The 21681-nt window shown below is 38.0% G+C and overlaps 1 protein-coding gene across 1 annotated transcript; it reads right to left on the reverse strand.

The window, feature by feature from the left end:
* Positions 1–19112: 19112 nt before the first annotated feature.
* On the reverse strand, positions 19113–19673 carry LOC138888340 (uncharacterized). The gene has a single exon (XM_070170191.1). It carries the CDS (start codon positions 19671–19673, stop codon positions 19113–19115), a length of 561 nt encoding a protein of 186 aa, XP_070026292.1.
* Positions 19674–21681: the final 2008 nt, after the last annotated feature.

The following is a 21681-nucleotide window of genomic DNA, read 5'->3' on the forward strand; positions in this document are numbered from 1 at the left end:
TATTGTGCGGGCTACACCCCTGCCCCTACCACGGCCTCGACTGCATCCTCGGCCTCTGGTGGCCCCAACTAGTAGTACCGGTGGTCGTCCATCCTGACCGATAGCACGTGTCCTCACCATATGTGAGAGAATAGAATAACAAAAGTTTAGTACTAGAATCAACAGATTCGCACGACAAGAATTCAAGAATATGAAGTTTTTCCTAAAGATTCTGCAGCCTCCCGAGGATAAATACAGGCGTCTCTGTACCGATCCGCGAGACTCTACTAAACCTGCTCATGACTCGTGATATCTATGTAACCTAGGCTCTGATACCAACTTGTCACAACCCTAGAACGGACCCAGTAGTGATGGCGCCTATCGTGAAACTAGGCCAGTCGACACAAACCCCAAAATCAACCAGACGTTTATAATAAGTCACTTAAAGCCATTAATTAGCTAAAATCCCATAATATAAGTTAAAAAACAGTGTGGAAACATAACACAACCCGTCATCGGGATGTCATCAATCATGAGCAACTACAACTCGTCTAAGAATAAGAAAAGACAACATAGTTTGAAAACAAATTCTAATATAAAGCTGAATAAGATAAGAAGGAGAAGCACTGGGTTGCGACGCTAAGTAGCTACCTAGTTAACTCCGGAGACCTGCTAGAAGGCTGATCAGCACTCCCTATCGCAACCTAAGACTCCTGGATTTGCACACAAGTGCAGGGAGTAATGTGAGTACGCCAACTCAGTAAGTAATAAAAGTAAAGGCAACTGAGCAGTATGAAAACACGTAAACCACGTCATAACTCTACAGCAAAACAGTATAAGTCCAGAACAATGTAGTAAAGTAGTAAGACTCGTAAAAAGAACTCAGTTCAGTAAAACCTTTTAAAACATCTTTCAATAGTTTCAAACGAGTGATGAAAACAATGAGTAAAAGGATAGAAATACAAATAGCCCCTCGGGCAAAACATGTACCACAATCGCCCCTCGAGCAAAATGTCAATAGAACCAGCCTCTCGAGCTACCTTATAATCACTCGTAATCAGCCCCTCGGAAAATAACATGAAATAACAACAGCCCAACGGGCAATATCACATCTCACACTGGGTACCCGCGCTCACTGGGGTTGTTCAGACTCCAGAGAGGATCCTACATCCCAAGCGCTATCACAAGCCATCTCGTGGCATAACAAATCAGGCCTTTGGCCTCTCACATATCACAATCAGTACACATGCTCCAGCGCGTAGCCCGATCCCATGATATCCTCACAATACAGGCCCGCGGCCTTACTCAGTCAGAAATCTCTCAAGCCCCTTAGGCAATAGTAAAACATGATGCTCAGCCCAAAATATCATTTAGAAATATCAAAACAGAGTAAAAACGGCTGAGTTATGAAAACAGTAGAATACAACATGACTAAGTACAAATATGAAGTCAAAACAGTGAGGAATAGTAGTAAAAAGCCCCTAAGAGTCCAAAATAGTTGGCACGAGGCCCAAATATGGCATTCCGCCCAAAATATGGTAATAATTTCAAAAATACAATGATATCAAATGGATTTTAATCAAATACGCAACTTAACAGTCGTACGGGACAGACCAAGTCACAATCCCCAATGGTACATGACCCATGCTCGTCATCTAGCGTGTGCGTCACCTCAAAGTAGCACAACGATATAAAATCCGAGGTTTCATACCCTCGGGACAACATTTACAATCATTACTTACCTTAATCCGGTCCAAACTCTAGCCCGCGATACTTTTGCCTCTCGACTCGGCCTCCGGATGCTCCAAATCTAGCCAAAAATAGTACCATACCATTAATACGTGCTAATGGAACAAAGCCCAAGCAAAAATAACCAATTTATATCAAAAATCCCGAAATTGGCCAAACCTGACTCCTGGGCCCACGTCTCAGATTCCGATAAAAATCACAAAACTGGAATCCTTGCACTCTCACAAGTTCATACATACCAAATACATCAAAATCCAACCACAAACGACCCCTCAAATCCTCAAATCAAAGTCTCCAATTCCAAGCCCCAATCCCCTAATTTTAGGCTTTAGATTTCACAAATTTTATGTCTAATTAGCCAAAAATCATCCTAGAATCGAGTATTGAGTTCAAAAATGTTACCTCCAAGTGTTTCCCTTCGATTCCTTCTTCAGTCCTTCTCAAGAAGCTTCAAAATTGCCCAAAAATGGTGAAAGATAAACCAAAAATCGCGAAAATAGCTATTTAAACATTCTGCCTAGGTGAAATTTCCTTCTTCGCGAACGCGGTCAAAGCCTCGCGTTCGCGAAGCACAAAAATCCATTGACCACTTGTTCCTCCTTCGTGAATGCGACATACTCCATGCAAACGCGATGCTTCCACCCTCTAAGCCTTCGCGAATGCGACTGAACCTACGCGAACGCGAAGCACAAAATCCTGGGGACCCAGCTGCTGCAACTACTCTACGCGAACGCGGGACCTACTTCGCACTAGCGATGCACACTCTGCCTTACCCTTTGCGAACACGAGACCAACATCGTGAATGCGAAGGTCAATTCTCCTGCCTCACTTAATATCTCTTTGCGAACACGAAGAGCAAAACTCTACAACACAGAACTGAAGAAATCTGCAACTTTCAAAACAAGAATTTGATCTGTTTAACTACCCGAAACTTTCCCGAGGCCCTCGGGACCTCAAGAAAACATGCCAACACATCCCATAATATCATTCAAACTTTTTCCAACCTTCAGAACGCCCAAAACAACATCAAAACATCAAATCATCATCGGATTCAAGCCTAAGAGATTCCAAAACTTCCAAATTCCGCTTTCGATCAAAAAGTCTATCAAACCTCGTCCGAATGACCTTAAATTTTGCACACACTTCAAAAAGGACACAACGGACCTACTTCAATTTTTGGAATTCCATTCCGACCTCGATATCAAAATATCCACTACCAACCGAAAAACTCCAAAATTCTAATTTTGCCAATTCAAGCCTAAATTTACCCCGGACCTCTAAAACCCATTCCGGTTATGCTCCTAAGTCCCAAATCACCTCCTGAAGCTATCTGAATCATCAAAACCAAATTCCGAGATCATTTACTCACAAGTCAACTTTCAGTTAACTTTTCCAACTAAAAGACTAACTTAAGAGACTAAGTGTCTCATTTCTCTACAAAACCACTCCGAACCCAAATTAACCAACACGACGCGATGAAATATAGCTGAACAACATATAAAGAAGCAGATATGGGGAAAACTGTTACATCTCACATTTTCGTACATTAAAATTTCATTTTCATTTAACCGACGTAGACTCAGGGACGAGATCATCTTGACGTTAACATACTTACTCTATTTATAACAGATGATAAATAGGTGTTATGAAGGATAAAAGGGTACATAGATTAAAGAAAATGAGTTTCGTTGAAAGTGGCCAATTTGGAATAAAATATGGGTCGAGCGATAATACCCTATAATTATAAACTAGTACCATGCAAGGTACCATAAGACCATGACAGTATAATATATAAAGTATATATGAAGTATTTTAAAAATAAATAGAATTTTAAGTAATTTGTGGTAATTTTTAAATTATGCGGGTAATTAATTAATTACCGGGTAACAGAACATTTTCCAGTAAACTAATAAGCGGACAAAACTTAACTAATTATGTCCAAAAAAATGTGGCACAAGGCCACTAATTAGGAAGGATGACTCATTTATACATGTATAGGTGTGTTATGTTTAAAGAATCTTGAAGATAAGTCTTAAGTTTAAAGAATCTAAAATCCATTCTGAAAGTAGTAAGCTAGAAACAGAAGCTTGAAGTAACTTCAAAAAAAACGTTGGAACAAGACTTTAGCTTAAATCCATTCTTTGGTTCACAAAACTTTAGAAGCAGAAAACAAGTTCGTTCCAATTTCAAGTAAATCCAAGTGTAAATTTCGTTCATATTTCGCAGAAGCAGATTCGTTCAGATAATTCAAGAAACATGTATGTTAAGGCTCTCCCTTCTTTCTTTTTGGCATGGCCAAATTATACTGAAGAAACGAGCAAACACACAGTTTCCATAAATTACTCTATTCATAAAAATAGTAGGGGTGTCTATATTCTTGATTCCTCATGAAAAATATTATTATTTTCAGTTCATAGGACTCAGAATAATACACGGTTGAAAAAGTTTATCCGGAAGGAATATTGAGATTATTACGTATTTTTCATGCATTCTACTCATTTATACATGTGCATTGACCCATGACCAAGATGGCGTTATATACGCATATATATATAAATATATGTATATGGGATATGGGAAAAGGTTACGGCGTTATATACGCACCACCACCTGATCAGCTGGTATATGTTGATGACGTTGCCCATAGTGGTCGAGATGATATGATGGGATGCCCTCAGTGGCTTGATAGCCCAAAACATGATGTTCACAAATAGATTTCAGTCAAATACACGGTGAAAATAGTCATTTGGGACAGACTAAGTCACAATCCCCAACAGTGCACGACCCCACGCTTGTCATCAAGTGTGTGTGTCACCGCAATATAGCACAACGATATGCAATTCGGGGTTTCATACCCTCAGAACATCATTTACAATCATTACTCACCTCGATCTGGTCCAAATTGTAGCCCGCGATGCCTTTGCCCTCAGTTAAAATCGCCGCATAACACTTATGCGGTCGCATAAGGTGTTATGCGGTGACTTATCCACCGCAAATTTCACATGTAAGTACCCTTACCCCTTTGCACATAAACACACACCAGCACTCAAATTTCCCTCTTAAACAAAACAAAAAACAAAAAGAAAAAGAAAACAAAACAAAAAGAAAAAGGAGAAAGGAAAATGGCTAGTTGACATTGCAAAGAGTAAACAACGATCCCACTTGTTGAGTTCATCTCCCAAGTGTTCTCAATTCTCCTTTCCTGGTATGTATTCCTTTCCCGATTTCATCCTTGTAAAGTTTAGTTTCAATTTTGTTGTATGTTTTCCTATTTTTTTTAATTTCCTTTCGTGTTTGTTCTTACTTCCTCGTTGTTATTTGGTATCTGCTCATAATGGGGGGGGGAGGGGTTCTTGGATAAGTAGTTAGGCTTGGGGTGTTGGGTAGTGAAATTAGGTTCACCATTGTAGGGGGTGGAGTTCAAAACGTTAAGGACGACGACTTCTGCGGACCGCGTAGTCGATTTGCGGTCTGTATTATTGCCACATAGGAAACCCTAGATGACCTGAGGAAGATGGCAATTTACGGAGGCTTTGCAATCGCATAAGTGATATGCGGAGCCACCGCATACTTCAATAATGTATGGCTGTTTTCAGCTAATTTGCGATTGTGAATCCATCTTTGTGGTGGATTTTGCGATCGCATAGTGTGATGACCTTTCCAAGCTAATAGTTTTTGCGATGGTTATGTGAACCGCATAATGGATATGCGATTGCAAAACCCATCGCATAATTATCTCCTTTTAACAGACAGAAGTTTTGCGACAGGTTTGCAGTCCGCATAGCGATTATGCGACCGCATACCCTGTCACATACTTGACTTTCTTTGTACTTTTTCTTCTGATGTCTGCTATGTTGCTCACACTTTATTTCTTTGTATATATGGCTCCCAAGAAACATATATCTTCCAAGAAAAGGGCCTCTACCAGTCGTCAAGCAAAACAAACCAAACGTTCACGATCGGAACCTCTTGCTGCACATCCCTCCCAATCTGATGAGGAGGAGACCTTACCATAAGTTGACCTACAAGATGAGACAAGAAGAAAAAGAGGAGATGATTTCCAATTCAGGTGTGGGATCGAAGGCTCTAGGAGTTGTATAGAGAAGGGCTCACAAAATGGAAAATACTTGACGAGAAACAACTAAGTCTGAATGGGCTACAGGAGCAATATCCTCACATACTGGAGAACATCAAGGCTAGAAACTGGGAGTGCTTCGCTGAGCTGCCTGATAATTACAATGAAACATTGGTGCGTGAATTTTATGCATCTTATGGAGCCTCCAAGACACCTCACCACGAGCGCAACAAAGTTTTCTGTGATACTGTCTTGGTTCGGGGGAAGCAGGTGTTTTGTAGCAGTGAAACTATAAATGAGTTCTACTTTCCAAATTGGAGATCGGGCATAACTAAGTATGACACCAAATGGTCCAATAGACATAATGAGCGTGGTTGATAGCCTCAGTGATATCCAAGGGAACCTCCACTTGGATTGACCCTTTGCATAAAATTTTTAAGGAAGATCTCACACGAGAGGGTAGATTCTGGCTTAGCTTTGTCGCCTCTCGATTGATACCATCCCGAAATGAGACTGATATAAGCATTGAGAAAGCTCTTCTCATTGCATGCATTATGACAGGGATAAAAATTGATGTGGGTGACTTTATCTTCCGAGAGTTAGGGATCCGGGACAACCAGACAGCCACGTCACTTCCATTCTCGTGCTTGATCACAGACCTCTGTAAGGCTGTGGAAGTCCCTTCAATTCCACACACTGACAAGACGGGGAAAGCGCTGAAGGATATTGATATCACGCGCATTAATGATGCAGTAGTTGTTGCTCCCCCAGAGGTTCAGACCCAATTCTTGCTGATACAGAGATCTCAGACTCCCAGGCTCCTGTTTCTCCTCAGGCCACAGTGGCCTCCACTTCCACTCCACAGCCCACCTCTCAGACCACCATTTTACAGCCTTTTGCCACACTGCCAGTCATTTCGAGGCTCGGTCTCTTAGCTCAACATGCAAATGCTAAGGTAGACCAACTTTCGAAGAACCTTCCTACACTCATCAGGTAGGCCTTAACCCCTATCCAGTCCTCAGTGGCGGCCCTCCAACAACAACAAACATATTATGGGGATCGCCTGAAGCAGTTTAAGGTGTAGATTGAAAAGATAGAGCGGGGTGAGGTTGGAGACTTGCCAAAGCTCCGTGATGATGTTGCCACACTGAAGACTGAGCTCCATAAAATGCAAACTCTGGAGTTCGATCTATCCTCCTTCATGCCCAAGGAAGGAGAGCAGGGAGCGGGCAAATTTGTGGTTGGATTAGATATTGATTTCTCCACCTTGATGACAGCTCCCGTACCTTATACTGTCGGGGTTTCCCAGAGTCCCTTCTGAGGAAGATTCCGGACACTCTGCAGAGTCCAAAGGTAGAGAGGCAGACAAGGGAGAGACTGACGAGGAGTCATGGTCCGAGGAGGATGAGGGTTCTCAGGAGAAAGGTAAGTAAATTGTTGCCCCTACAGTTGCAGAGTAGGAACAAGCAACTGTTTAGAAGGTGATAGAACATTCGCTAGCAAACATGGTCGTCCAAGCCAATCCATCGACCACTCAGCTATTAGCAGGAAAGGCTAGCAAATAACATGCCCCAGCTCCAATGTCGGGCCAGTTGGAGATCCCTCCTCTATCAGTAGAGGTCACTCCTCAGGCCGAGATCTCATCGGTCCCAGCTTCAGCATCAGAGGGTGACCCCACTATCATTCAGCCAGCTTCCAACTCCCATAGCGCTTAGTGCGCCTTAGGGAGCCCCTAAACTCTGTCTTACATTCTTATGCATTGGGGACAATGCATGATTTTCATTTGGGGGTGGGATAGCCTTGTACAAACTTCTTGTGAACTGTTGTACATGTTTTTGTGTTATATAAGCAAATTTCTGTAAATTTTGTATATACTTGTGTTGTTTTTGTACATATATTATCTTTGTATAGAAAAAAACAAGTAGATAGTTGGATGCATGTTCATCTTTAGTAATTAGCAATGAATTTTCCTTGGTTTTTCTTCGCCGGGTTCTTTTCCAAGGGTGTAATAGTAGAACCATGGCAGTATAATGAAACATTTTGACCGGTTTGGTGTAATTGTCTAGTTTCAAGCATGGATGCATGTAAATAGCCTATATCCGTCCATTAATATAAAAAAACAAAAGAAGAAATCAACTGTGTGAACTTGAGGCTCGCTCTTTGACTCTATGTGTACCTAGAGCTACACATGTAAATATGATGAGAGCTTCGAGTTGCCAAGTGTTGACTCGAGGGCTAAAACTATGTTGAGTCAAACAGTTCGTGTGCCATGTATGTGAGTCTTTGTATAAATAATTCTTGTGTTTACTTCTCCCATCTAGAACTTTTCGGTTGGTCTTTCGATGCTAATGATAATTACATTTGGTTGGAGAAATGACCTTAGGCAGTCTTTGTGATTTTGGAAAACCAGTTAGCCTTTCAAGCTGCCCATTGTATAGATATTATCACTAGTTACCCCATTTGAGCCTTTAACCTTTTCTTTGGCCACCTTATTACAAACCTTTTTCCTTTTGTAAAATAATTCCCTCTTTTGAATCTGTCCCTCCTTGAACACTGAGAATGAGACTAAAAGCCTAAGTTGGGGGTGTGGTGTCAAGCCGAAAATTGGCAAAGTTGTACAGTGAGTGTAGGAAAGTATACCTCAAGATATTCATATGAAACTATTCAAGCTCCCAAAAAAAAGAGAAAAGAAGAAAAAGAAAAGAAAAAGAGATGTATGTATATATATAAATATGGAGCCTTGAAGAAAATTAGAGAGGTATTTAAGGTGGTTCAATATTGAAAACTAGGGGGTAATGAAGGCTATGTGGTTTGAAAAGAAGTAAAGAGCAACAAGAAAGAAAAATGTGAGTAGTGTTCAAGGAGGGTGTAGTCACTTGTACCCAAATATTTATCCGACCTTTCTCTAAACCTACATTACAAGCTTAAAAACTCCTTATGGGATCTCTAACCGAACATTCTTAGAATAAAGCGATGAATTAAAATAAGGACAAGCCTATGGTATGGCATGTTGTAACACTTGAAACTCTTTTTGAGAGTGAGTGTCTTTGTGAATCCGTCCCTTTTGTTGTCATTGTAAATATTGTGAGTTTGGGACTTTCTTTCTAGTGAGGGCACATGAATTGTGAGGTTGGACAGAAGTTGAGTTCTCGAAGTCGAATGCAATTGCACTCAGCTGAGAGTAACATTTTGTCAAATTGGTTGAGGCTCAAGGTTCACAAGTTGATTAGTTTCTTTGTAAATAACAATTATTGTTCAGGAAGGGTAAATTAATGAAAGTGCATGTTTGTAGTCCTGACAACTAACACCGTCCATGGTCACTATTGTTTCATATCGTTTAGCTGGAGTCTAGAATAGGATGGTGTCGTTTTCGTTGCTTGAGGACAAGAAAGGGTTTAAGTTGGGGGTGTTGATGTGCCGGAGAATTTCGGCACATTTAATAGAAATTGCTTAGATTTTAGCTTGTTTTTAAATGCAATTATCTTTTATACTTATGTAATTTTAATGTTTTTCAGTGTATGAGGTTTAAGGACCCAAGAATATGGAAATAAAATCAAAAGGCCGCAAAAAGGACAAGAAAAGGGCAAAACGTGATCGCAGATGTGAGAATGCGGACCACAAATCCAACACGCGGACCACATATTGCTCAGAGGAACCACAAAGCCCAACAGTCTGTTGGCCAAATTCAAGCGCAAGAAATGCGGTCCATTATGCGACCGCATAACAGGTTTGCGAACCGCATTCTGGATCACAAACGCCCTGTAGAAGTTGCTGAAGCTAGAAATGTGGTGACATTATACGGTCGCAAATCAACACTGCGGACCGTATAACCAAGATGCGACGACTACCTAGAAACTAGGGTTCGAAGATGCAATGGCTTTGACGAGAATGTGGACCACATGTCTGTTATGCGACAAATATGCGGTCGCATAATTAACCTGGAGGGGCATTTTTGTCCGAAATTGGTCCCGAGTTTAGCCCACTATAAATAGATTTTTTGGGGTTTTGTGGGGGCATCTTGTCTTGTTTTTGAGCTACATTCCAACCTTTGAATATTCCTCTCTTTTGGAATCTTTAGGAGTGAAGAATCTTGCACTTTGTAAGCTTTATGGCATTTAATATTCTCATCTTTTTGTATTTTAGCATGAGTAGCTAGCTTTAAATACTAAGGTTGTGGATCCTAAATGAGTGTTATGTTAATGGGTCTTTAACATTGAATATATATATATTTCTCATTCTTCATTTATTGTTGGTGGTTGCAAACATTAACAAGTGTCATTAAACTCTTTCTTTACTTGGAGAAGTGAGTTAGAGTTTGGTAGAAGTAAATATAAAAGACTCAAGGCTTTAAACCTTGTTTAATAGAATCGCTTAGGAATAAATGGATTTTATTTGGCATAAATTGATTGCTCTTAATTGCAACTCTTTTATATTTGGAAAAATCATAAAGAGTAAATACTACCCAACCATTGGAAAATATTGGGTAGTCATTTAGAAATCATTTGCATATCTAAAGAACCTTCCATTAGAAATATATCATATTAACACCGATAGCATTATATTTCATTGAAGGGGAAACAACCTTGGTTTTCTTAATCAAATTATTTACATTCTCAACATTACAATTAGTTATCTCTTCAAATCACAATCATATCATACTCTTGTTATAATTAACCGAATAGAATTACGACTTGAGTCAAGTAGAACACTACTCGAGTAACCTTTTCACGCCTATTCCCTATGGGATTTGACCCGAACCTTGTTGGGTTATTATATTTGACACCAACCACCTTACACTATTTAATTAAAGTGTAATTTGAGCGTATCACCCTGCGACTCCGATTGGGCCCCATCTGCTGGGGGTACCCTGCTAGTCCCCTCACCTACTGTCGTTTCTCTCCCCTGGCTAGTCGTAGTCTTCATAGTTACTGTCATCTGTGCATGTAAGTTTAACTCAAATTTCCTATAACTCAGTACTACAACACGATTCAGATTTGAAAGAAGGGTAACCAACTCCTAAATGCCCTGTAGTCCCCTACTTATATAATGCGATGCACCACACATCTATAAACAAGACCCTACTAGGCACGACTTGTAGACTCCCTAAGACATAACTGCTCTGATACCACTTTTGTCACGCCCCGAGCCCGGGGGAGAGACCGGCACCTAGTGCCTCATCTATCCTTGTGTACCACTTGCGACTAAGAGACTCTGAACATGTAATGTCATACTTTGGCTATGGGCCACATTACAAGATAATGTGCGATACAAAATATAAAACTAAATGGAGACTAACGCCGACTAATGTCAACATAAAGCTAGGTCGGCAAGGCCGTCATAATTACTACAACTGACAAGCCAACAAAATATACGTACAGGGCCTACGAGCCCAACATACTGCACTAACCAACAAGATATATATACAAGCCTCTACTGATAGATGTATTATGATCGGAACAGGGTCCCGACCTACCCATAACCTATCTACATATATACACAAGATATACACCACACTACTAGACTCGGCAACTCCGAAAGAAGGGGAGCTTACTGATAAAGTTGAACTCGGGCAGCACCTATTGAGTAGGTCTACCCGTCTGTCTGTTTGAACCTGCACGCATGAAATGCAGCGCCCCCAGAAAGGGACGTCAGTACGAAATAATGTAACAAGTATGTAAGGCAATATACTGAAGCTGAAACTGAACTGATAATATAATAACTGAAAACAACTGGGAGTCCAAGAAAATCTGAAGATATACTCATCTGCTGATACTGACTCAATTCTCTCAATATAGTGAGTAAAATAGTTGTCCGACCCTATAAGGCTCAGTATATATATAACTGCTCTGCTGTAGTAGGCTCACTTATACGCGCTCGACCATACTAGACTCTGTATCTCGACCAACTGGGCTCGCTCATAGGCGCCCGACCACAGTAGGCTCGGTATATATCTTACCAACTGATCAGAGGTTGCCCAATAGGGGCATGCCCATCGATTATAGCTCGATGGTAATGAAAATACTCTAATACTGTATATATAAATTCTCTGCTCTCTTGACTAGAAGAAGGAAATACTCAATTGAATATGAAGTCCTGACAAGGAGAATATCGTAACTTACAAAACTAGGAAAATATATGTAACTTGCGAGACTAGCAAAATATACGTAAATTTCGGGATATGAATTTTTCTTTATGACTCGTTATCAAATTTTTGTAATTATGAGATCATGCAAAATGAAGGAATAGCTTAGCCTTAACATACCTATTTCTTGAATTATTTGAACGAATTTGCTTCTGCGAAATTTACACTGGATTTGAAATTGAAACAGGATTGTCTTCTGCTTCTAGCGTTTTTGACTTGGATTGAAATTGAAATTTTGGATGAAATATTTTCTGATCAACGTTCTTGGTTTCAAACCAAGAATAGATTTGTTGGCTAAAGTTTGGATGAAAAGGTTTCTGCTCTATTGTTTTTGGTTTTTAAAACCAAAGACAAATTGGATGTAATATGAATTTTAACTTGTTCCAACATTTTTTTTGGATTTGTGCTTCTAATTCTAGCCGCCCATTTCCTGAATGCATTTGTGATACTAAGTTGTCAAGTTCCTTTAAGACTTATCTTGGTTAGTGCTTTAGACATTAGACACCTACACATATTCAATGAGTCATTTCTCTTCATTAGTTGCCTTGTGCCACGTGGAGAGTGGGTAAAGATTATAAATCTTTACTCACTTATTAGTTAATTGGATAATGTCATGTTATCCAGTAATTAACCAATTACCTGCATAATTTAAAAACGAAAAAGGGTCATATTTATTCCTCTACTATTAGAAATAAACTATATTTACCCCTCGTTTTAGTTTGCTAATAAATTCATCCCTATCGATATACTTTAGGTTTACTTTTACCCCTCATCCGTTAAATCCACAATCCCAACCTTAAAAATCCACGTGGCATGTCATCATGGGACAAAAAGACCCACCCATTCTTAAATGAATAACACGCCCGACCCAGCTACTTAACCCAACCCCCATCGACCAAAAATAATATTCCTTTTCTGTAATGAATAAATTACCTTTTTCCCTCATTCCAAATTCCAGTATTCTTTTCTTTGCTACTTCTCGCCTTTTTCCTTTACTGTTTTCTTCTTCTTTCTTTATTAGCACTATTTAGTCTAATGATTATCCATTTCAACTAACAACTCAAGTATTAAAATGCTAAGACTTGAAGCTGGCCATTACTCACGAGTCACGGATAAGGCAACCGCAGACTCTTTTTGCTTATATTGTTTTTTTATATTTTTTTCCAAGCCTTGTTTATAGAATTAACGTGTTCAATCCAAAGAGAGAATTCCAGTGACATGGTATTCTGCGTTCACGCAGGGTTCGAGAAAGGGTCGTACCCAAGGGGTGTGATGTAGATAACCTACCCTAATGCAAGCATTAGTGGATGTTTCCACCTGCTCGAACCCGTGTTCAATCCAAAGAATTTTAATTATTTTCTAATGCACACTCAGTTCTTCTACTCTTATCTACAACAATATGTACAAAGCATGTGGGAGAGAGAGCTTTTCAATGGACCCAATTAGTGTATTGAATAACCTTAGTTTTTGCCCATTTTCTGTTAGAGGGAGAGGGATTTAATTTAGGGAGTTTTTTTGGTCTATAGGGGCTTGGATTTAGTACTAGGTCGGGCAGGTTATTTGTTTAAAATGGGGCGCGTCTTTTCGTCCAATGACGACATGTTTTTTAAGGTTGGGATGAGAGATTTAACGGATGGGGGTATAAATAAACTTAAAGTATAACGGTAGGGGTGGATTTATTAGCAAACTGAAACGGGGGATAAATGTAACTTATTTTCAATAGTAAAAGGGTAAATATGACCCTTCTCCGATTTAAAAATTGCCCCAAATTACTTAAAATTCTATTTATTTTTAATATACCTCATATATACTTTATATATTATACTACCATAGTCATATGGTACCTTGCGTGGTACTAGTTCATAATTATCGGGTACTATCGCCCGACCCGTATTTTATTCTAAATTGGCCACTTTCAACGAAACTCGTTTTCTTTAATCCGTGTACCCTTTTATCCTTCATAACACTTATTTATCGCTTGTTATAAATAGCGTTAGTACGTTAACGTCAAGATGATCTCATCCCTGAGTCTACGACGGTTAATTGAAAACGAAATTTTAATATATGAAAAACGCGAGATGTAACATGTGGTATATATTTTGATTAACACCATAACACACAAAGGTGAGTTTCCCAAATTGAGAGAAAAAGTTAGTTTTTTAACATGAGGGGGAGACATGATAAACAGTTGAGAAAAAGTTATGTGGAATGAATTATCATTTGTACATTTAGATTCTCGAATAAGATAATATGAACTTGAAGTTCATAAAAAGGATAATTCATTTTCAATATATTGCAATGCATACCAGATGTATTTGCTGACCCAAAGAAAGTAACTATATTCTCATTGCAAATGCTCATTTTAAGTCCTAGAAGGCCAAAGTCTACAGTACGCTTAAAGCGTATAGACAAATAGGTTTCAAATAAACTTCTTGATAAAGAAGATGAGCAAATGATCAAAATGATCATAATAAAGGAGGCAAATAATCTAGAAGATCACATGACATAACACTTCATAAAATCTCAGGAGAGATTCAGGTACTTGAATATATTAATGAAGAGATCTCTATGTTATGTCTATATGAAAATAAGGAGGTTGAAACCGATATAAAATGTTCGTCGACGACATCTATGATAGCGCTAAGTATAGATGAGGATCTTAAGTTTGTCGAATACAAACACAAAAATATTGGCCAAATAGAAGAGACACAATTCAAATAGAATTGGTTTCATATGAAAGACATGTAGTTTTGAACACGTAGTTCAAATACTTGAAAGTATAAAGTCAATGGTGTGTGCAATCACTTTTATTTATCTTGTATGTCTAGCATGACATGAAAAGTTGATATGCATCTAAAGTCTATTTATATGGCATATTTGACTATACTTATATGACAATCCCCAAAGGATTTAAATTGCTTAAAGCATATTGAATTCTTGGTCAAGAAGTGCTACATCCTAAGTGCAATTTGTGCACATTTGTATCTTGCTATAACTATAAGCATGATAATGTGATAGTGAGGATTTTCAAGGTGCAACATATTTATTCAATTAATATGGCTGATTTGTTTATCAAATCTCTACTAATGATCTTTTGAAGATGGTGCACAAGATCAGGATGCGAAGGCTCAAGAATGTGAATTGATGCTCTCATTAGGGGGAGTTAATACGCGTTATACTCTTTTTTCCTTACAAGGTTTTATCCCAATGGGTTTTTCTTGCGAGGTTTTTAACGAGGCAACCAAAAGGCGTATTGTTAGATATGTGTACTCTTTTTCCTTTACTAGAATTTTTTCCCACTGGGTTTTATTTTAGTTAAGGTTTTAACGAGACACATTATCTATTGAATAGACATTCAAGGGGGAGTGTTATAAATAGAATTTTATTTATGGTGAATGTCTATATTTTAAAGATATTTTAGGGCTTGTTAACTTGGTGGCTGAGTTACTTTTCCCCTATAAATAAAGGGTTCTATTCCATTGTAATTCATCCCAAATTAATAAGAATTTTCTCTTCCTACTTTTCTCTGCAATACTCTTCTTCTTCTTTTTTTGTTTTATAATAAAATTATTAGATATTATTTATAGCCTCTATTAAAATTTGACTTTGACTTTATGATTTTCATCCCACTTCATTCACTAGTACTAATCATATGCAAAATGAAAAAGTGATAGAAAGTTCATGTCCTTAAATACGCCTTATTTTTATTTAAATAATGAAGATGCTCGGGTCAACTTGAGTACTTCAACTATTTCACAAGATATCTGTTACCTTTTTTTTTTGGTAACTAAATAATTTTATTTACGAAGTAATATTTACATATTGTTTCTCTCTATAGCCTCATTTGGACAATATTCTCATATTCAACTACACTTCTCTTTTCCGCTTTTCTAACTACCATAACTACCTTTTACATATCTATATGAACAGTAGGATGGTAGTTTAACTCTAGTAGTCTTCCTTTCATTCGTTGCTTCAAGTTCCCTCGACAATGTATTTCTTATATTAGTAGTCGAGTAATTATTGCAACACTCCTCTGTTTTGCTTGAAATATTCGTGCATTCATTTATTGCCATATATAGTATATGCTACCAGCTATCGTCATCCTATAGACTTAAGCTTTAGAGTTCCTCCCTTTGTAATGTCGTTCAGCCCACTCCAACTCATGATCCCAAGCAATCACCTGCCATGAATCTCCTGACAGTCCAACATTGTTGCCCATAATTGTATTGAGAATGATCAGTTAAAGAATAGGTGATCAGTAGTTTCTTCCTCTGTGTTACATAGGGAGCATATTGTATCTTCCAAGCAGCCCCATCTCCTTAATCCGCCTCTTGTTAATAATCTTGTGTGTGCAACCAGGAATAGAGTGAATATCCACTTAGGCAGCCCGGCATGGTTGCATACCATCCTTCTCTATGATACCTTGCTAAAATCTCCTCTAAGTTTCAAGTACACGCCCTTGATTGGGAATTTTTCCATTCTCAATACCTCTTCTTCTAAGTATTGATGACCCCCACCCATCTTGTCCATAGAAATCTTCTACACATACTCTCAATTAATTGGATTAGTTTCTTTGGCAACATGAAGACCTGTGATCAAAACACTTATCTGGAGAACAATACACTCTTAATAAGCTAAATTCTTCTTGCATAGGACAGAAATCTAGTAGTCCAAGATTGTATTCTCCCTAGCATCTTCTCAATAAGAGGTTGACATTGTACCAATGATAGACTTTTAATACTCAGAGGCACCCCTAAGTATCTCACGGGTAGAGACCCTTTAGAGAAACCTAACACTAGTAGTATTTTATGTTGTATATCATCCCTGACTCCCCTAAAGAAGATGGAGCTTTTTTTAGCATTAGCAACTAATCCAGCAGCTTGACAGAACCCTTGAAAGCATTAATATAATAGTTGCACATATATAGCATCACCTCTACAAAAGAGCAAAAGATCATCAGCAAATCTAAGTTGTACTATGTTCATTTTAGCACACTTATGGTGATAGTTGAAATTTGGATTCCTATTTAATGTCTTCAGTAATCTGGTCAAGTATTCTATAGCCAATACAAATAGATAATGAGATAAAGGATTACCGTGTCTCAGTCCTTTTTAACATAGAATGGGGTTATATGATGTCCATTGATAATGATGGAATAAGAGACACTTCTCGCACATCTCATAATCCATTGGACAAATTTTCCAGGTATTTGCAAACTCGTTAGGACTTGTTCCATGTAATCTCATTCAATAAAGTTGTAGGCTTTCTTAATATCTACTTTTAACATGCATCTTGGGAATAAGCCTTTTCTACCATATCCTTTAACAAGTTCATGGCTCAGTATTATGTTATCATTTATCTGTCGCACAAAAATAGACTGATTTCTATCTACTAGATCATTCGTTACACCCTGCAGTCAGTTTGTTATCACCTTAAAAATGATTTTATATAGGAGAGTGCAACATGATATTGGTCTGTACTCAGTGATTCTGGATGTATTAGTCACATTTGGCACAAGAGTAATTGTTGTGCATTTGATAGGCTGATATATGTTAGCACTTGAGAAGAATTCCATCACTGTATATGTAACCTTGTCACCAACCAGAGGCCAGGTCTTTTTAGAAAATAGTGCATTGAATCCATCACAACCAGGTGCTTTGTTATCACTGATACCTAGCAGTGCCCGGTTTTTATTCCTCTTTAGATACATCTGTCACTAGTTGTAATTGTTGTTGTTTATTCACCAATGGACCATCCATTAATAGCAGGCAAATTTTAAGCTGATGGTCCTAATAGCTGCTTATAGAAACCAAGAACTTCCACTTTAATCTCTTGTTTTGTCTGCACCAATTCCCTATTGCTCCTTATTAAGCTTTTGATTTTGTTATGAGAGTGCCTATTTTTCATACTTGTAAAAAAATAAGTTGTGTTAGGATCTTCTAACTTCAACCATTGTACTAAAGATTTTTATTTCATGATACTTTCTTCCACCCCAAGCTATTTCTCCAGTTGTGCCTTTGTGTCATTTTCTATTATAATCATATCCTCAAATTGTCCAAGGTCCCTCATTTTCTCCTTAATTCACAAAGTTACTTCTTGCATTGTTTAATCTTGTCTCTTATTGCACTATACTCTGCATTATTAAGATGTTTCATAGCTTGCTTTACCTTTTTTAGTCTCTTTTACACATCCTTCATTATTACTCCATTGCCACACTCTACTAACTATGGATAGAAAGTCTTTGTGTTTTGTTAGATGGTTTGGAAACTTGAATGGTTTTGGATCTTTATCATCATTATCTTCAAAGTTAATGCTCAGAGGAGAGTGATCAGAGCAGACTGAAACCATTACCCTTACTTTTAGGTATGGTATTTGTAGCATCTACTCAACATTCACCAAGGCTCTATCTATCTTATTGTATGTGTGACTATTTGTCCAAGTGAAACTCCTTTCGCTGGTTCTCATTTCTACCAAATCAGTATCATCACTGAAAGTATTGAAGTCCCTAATCTCCAGTTTTTGCACAGGGTTCCCAATTGGTCGATCCTCCTCTGACGTGATAGCATTGTAATCCCCCCATTATTAGCTATGGGCCCTGTTGCACATTATTCCAACCAGCTAAGTCACCCCATAAGCATCTCATATCTTCCAGTGTATGCAGGCCATAGACTGCAGTAAAAGTGAATCTCATTTTCATACTTCTGATATGAACTGCAGCATGAATGAATTGAGAGGACTTTCCCAATTCCAAGAATTATATCTCGGTAGTATCCCATAGTAACCAAATCCCTCCTCTACTACTATGTTTATAGTTGACAAGCCAAGCCCACCCCAGAGTGATTTTTTGTATTATTTGTATGGCATTCTGCTCCTCTATTTTGTGTTCTAGTAATGTTATCATATTTATTCTATTGTTTCTTATAAACCTCTTAAGTTCTTTCTGCCTAGGATATTGTTCAATCCCCTAATATTCCATGTAACAAGCTTCATACAGGAATAAATAGGGGTTGTGGACACACTTCCTCTTCTTCTTGACTACTCTATCTACTTGTACCTTCTCCCATTTGCCTTGAAAATGTTAGCTGTAATCCAGATTTTGCCAATATATTGAAACTATTGATCATGATGATTGCATCATTCCTAGCTTCTCCTTGTTCCTAGCTACTAATTTCCATGTAGCTTTTTTCCAAGCATGTTCCTCCTCGCAGGTGAGCTTACAAGGTTATTGTTTGTATCCTTTGCACTAGTAGGCATTTTTACCTCACTACTATTGTTGGTTGTTATAGGTGGATGACTCACCTTATCATTTGGAATAGCTTTGGGCTGCCATACTTGTTTCTGCTTCTGCTGCTTAGGTCTAGGTTTAGGTGCTAGCTGCTCTCGTTTGTTGCACTTGTGTCCCACTTGCAGGCATGTATGACAAAACTCAGGGATCCAGTCATAAGCTACCTCCTGCATGAATTCTCTCCCATTAGGATAAGTCACCTTAATAGCTCTAAGAAGTTCTTTATTAACATCCATCTCAATTAGTACTCTAGCATAGGAGATTCGATCCAACCGAGTAGTACAAGCATCTGCATATAAGGGAATCTCTAGTCCACTGCTTATCTTGCTCAATGACTTTGCTCCCCAACAATTGAGTGGGAGATTAGGATACCTGACCCACACATGAATGGTTTGCAATATCTCTTTGTTGAAATCAAAATCAGCGGACCACACTTTCATGATAATCGGCTTATTATTTAGTATACGAGGTCTAGAATATGGAACTTCTTCTCTGTCATTTGTAGAGTTAAACCTTACTACAAAATACCCATCATTATGGAAATAGACTTTTGGTATTATTGTAAAATTTCATGCTGAAGCAATAAAATATTCTATAGCTCCTATGATTGGGGCTCCTCCAACTACATAGAGGGTCAAGGCTTGCTTCCATTTCTGTGTCTCCTCTTCCACTTCTTCCTTGCACAGTTCAACAATTACTTCACCATTTTTTATAGTTGGTGCAATGAAGCTTAGATCGATTCCTTTCGCTGCCAACCTGTTACCCATAAACAAATTTGCCCACTTCTTTTGGTCCTACTCTGCATTTTCAGTTGGTAATTTGTCTTGGCTTTTATCAGCACCCACCTTGTCCCCAATTTCCCCCAAATTTCTAGCAATTGCTACTGAATTGCTCAAATGCATCAGTTTGCCTTGAGCTAGGGTTAACATCCTTCAACTGATTTCCAGTAGCTATCTTCGCACTATCAATCGTCAGTAAAGGAATCGTAGAATGAGGTATTTTCATACCTTTCTTCGTGGCTGATAATGGTGGCCACTGTTTCATTGAAGTTTCCTCTGCATCTACGATATTAGCACTCTGAGTTCCAGTGCTTTGAGTGTTGTTGCTAGTCCCCGTATAGTCTACCAGCTGAATTGTGGTTGCATTTCTCTTCGCCCTACCCCTCCCCATTGCTAGCCAGCGTATGTTAGCAAGAGCACGCTATCATGCGCATGAGAGAAAATAGAGACAACACAACTAAATAACCTTGATATTTGTTACCTTTTATCGATAGATAGATCATGTAACTTTATTCACTAGTGTTTAGGCAAATAAAAATAAATTACCTAATGCGTCAAAAATTTGAGTCATACTTCTGCAATTTTAAGTTTTCTAGTTACTCCTGTACAAGCAACATTAGTTATGGATCTTATTAAGGAGCACTGAGAAGGACGATAAGAAGATGCTTTTAAAGACCACTTATCTAGCTCTAGAATAACATAAATGGAAAATTGCCATTCTTGATTCTTGAAGGATGTAAGTGGCATCTTCAATGATGTGAAATAAGTATTTGTTAGGAGAGAATTTTTATCCCACTCATTACCTTTGATGCATATGCCTAAACAAGCACTTGAAATTTTATTTACAAACTATAAACTTTGAACGTTAGCTATGCAAATTAATACTTAACAACCAAAAGGTAGATTTTCACCAAAAAACTAACACAACTTTTTAATAACCATTTACTGAAAAGCTGACCCAATATACAATCTCTTCTAAATATATGATAACTCATGAATTATCTGGCATATAATATTATTAATTCATATTCAAACTAAAAATGTAAAACGCCTTAAAAAGTTATAGAGGTGTTATCGATTGAATGATACAGTAAAATATTCATATCGCGGTAATATATGCAGTTTGTGTCCGACGTCCCGCGATGTTCCGAAAAGTCATTGAACTTTATCATTTAGAGGAGAGAGAAGCAATAATATATCTTGTGTTGAAAAAAATATATTAAGAAGGTAGGACAATTGTACTATAGCCTCGCATTTGATGTTCAGTTAGTCAAACATATCTTCTAGAAATAGAAAATGGTAATGCACTTCGAAGAGTGTTATACTCTATTCATTATGGAAGATTCCCAACTGAGAACTGAGATACCAAGAGTCTGTTTGGAAAATCACATGAGAATTGAAATTGGGTATAATTAACTGTAATTACATATTTTGGTATATTTGTTTGAACAAGTAATTATTGGTTGGTAAGATCATAATATATTTTCTTATTTTGTTATGAATGTCATAAATTACACAATTTTGTTTTTTCATAAATTACAAACTTAAATGATACATTGTGAGTATGTAATATTTTTAAGGGATGAATATAGTAGAATCAGCATATTTAAGGCATTATCCTAGTCATTTTCTCATACAGCCACTGTTAAAATAGAAAATGCTATTATCA

The sequence above is a fragment of the Nicotiana sylvestris genome, chromosome 3, assembly GCF_000393655.2.
Source record: "Nicotiana sylvestris chromosome 3, ASM39365v2, whole genome shotgun sequence".
Taxonomy (NCBI): domain Eukaryota; kingdom Viridiplantae; phylum Streptophyta; class Magnoliopsida; order Solanales; family Solanaceae; genus Nicotiana; species Nicotiana sylvestris.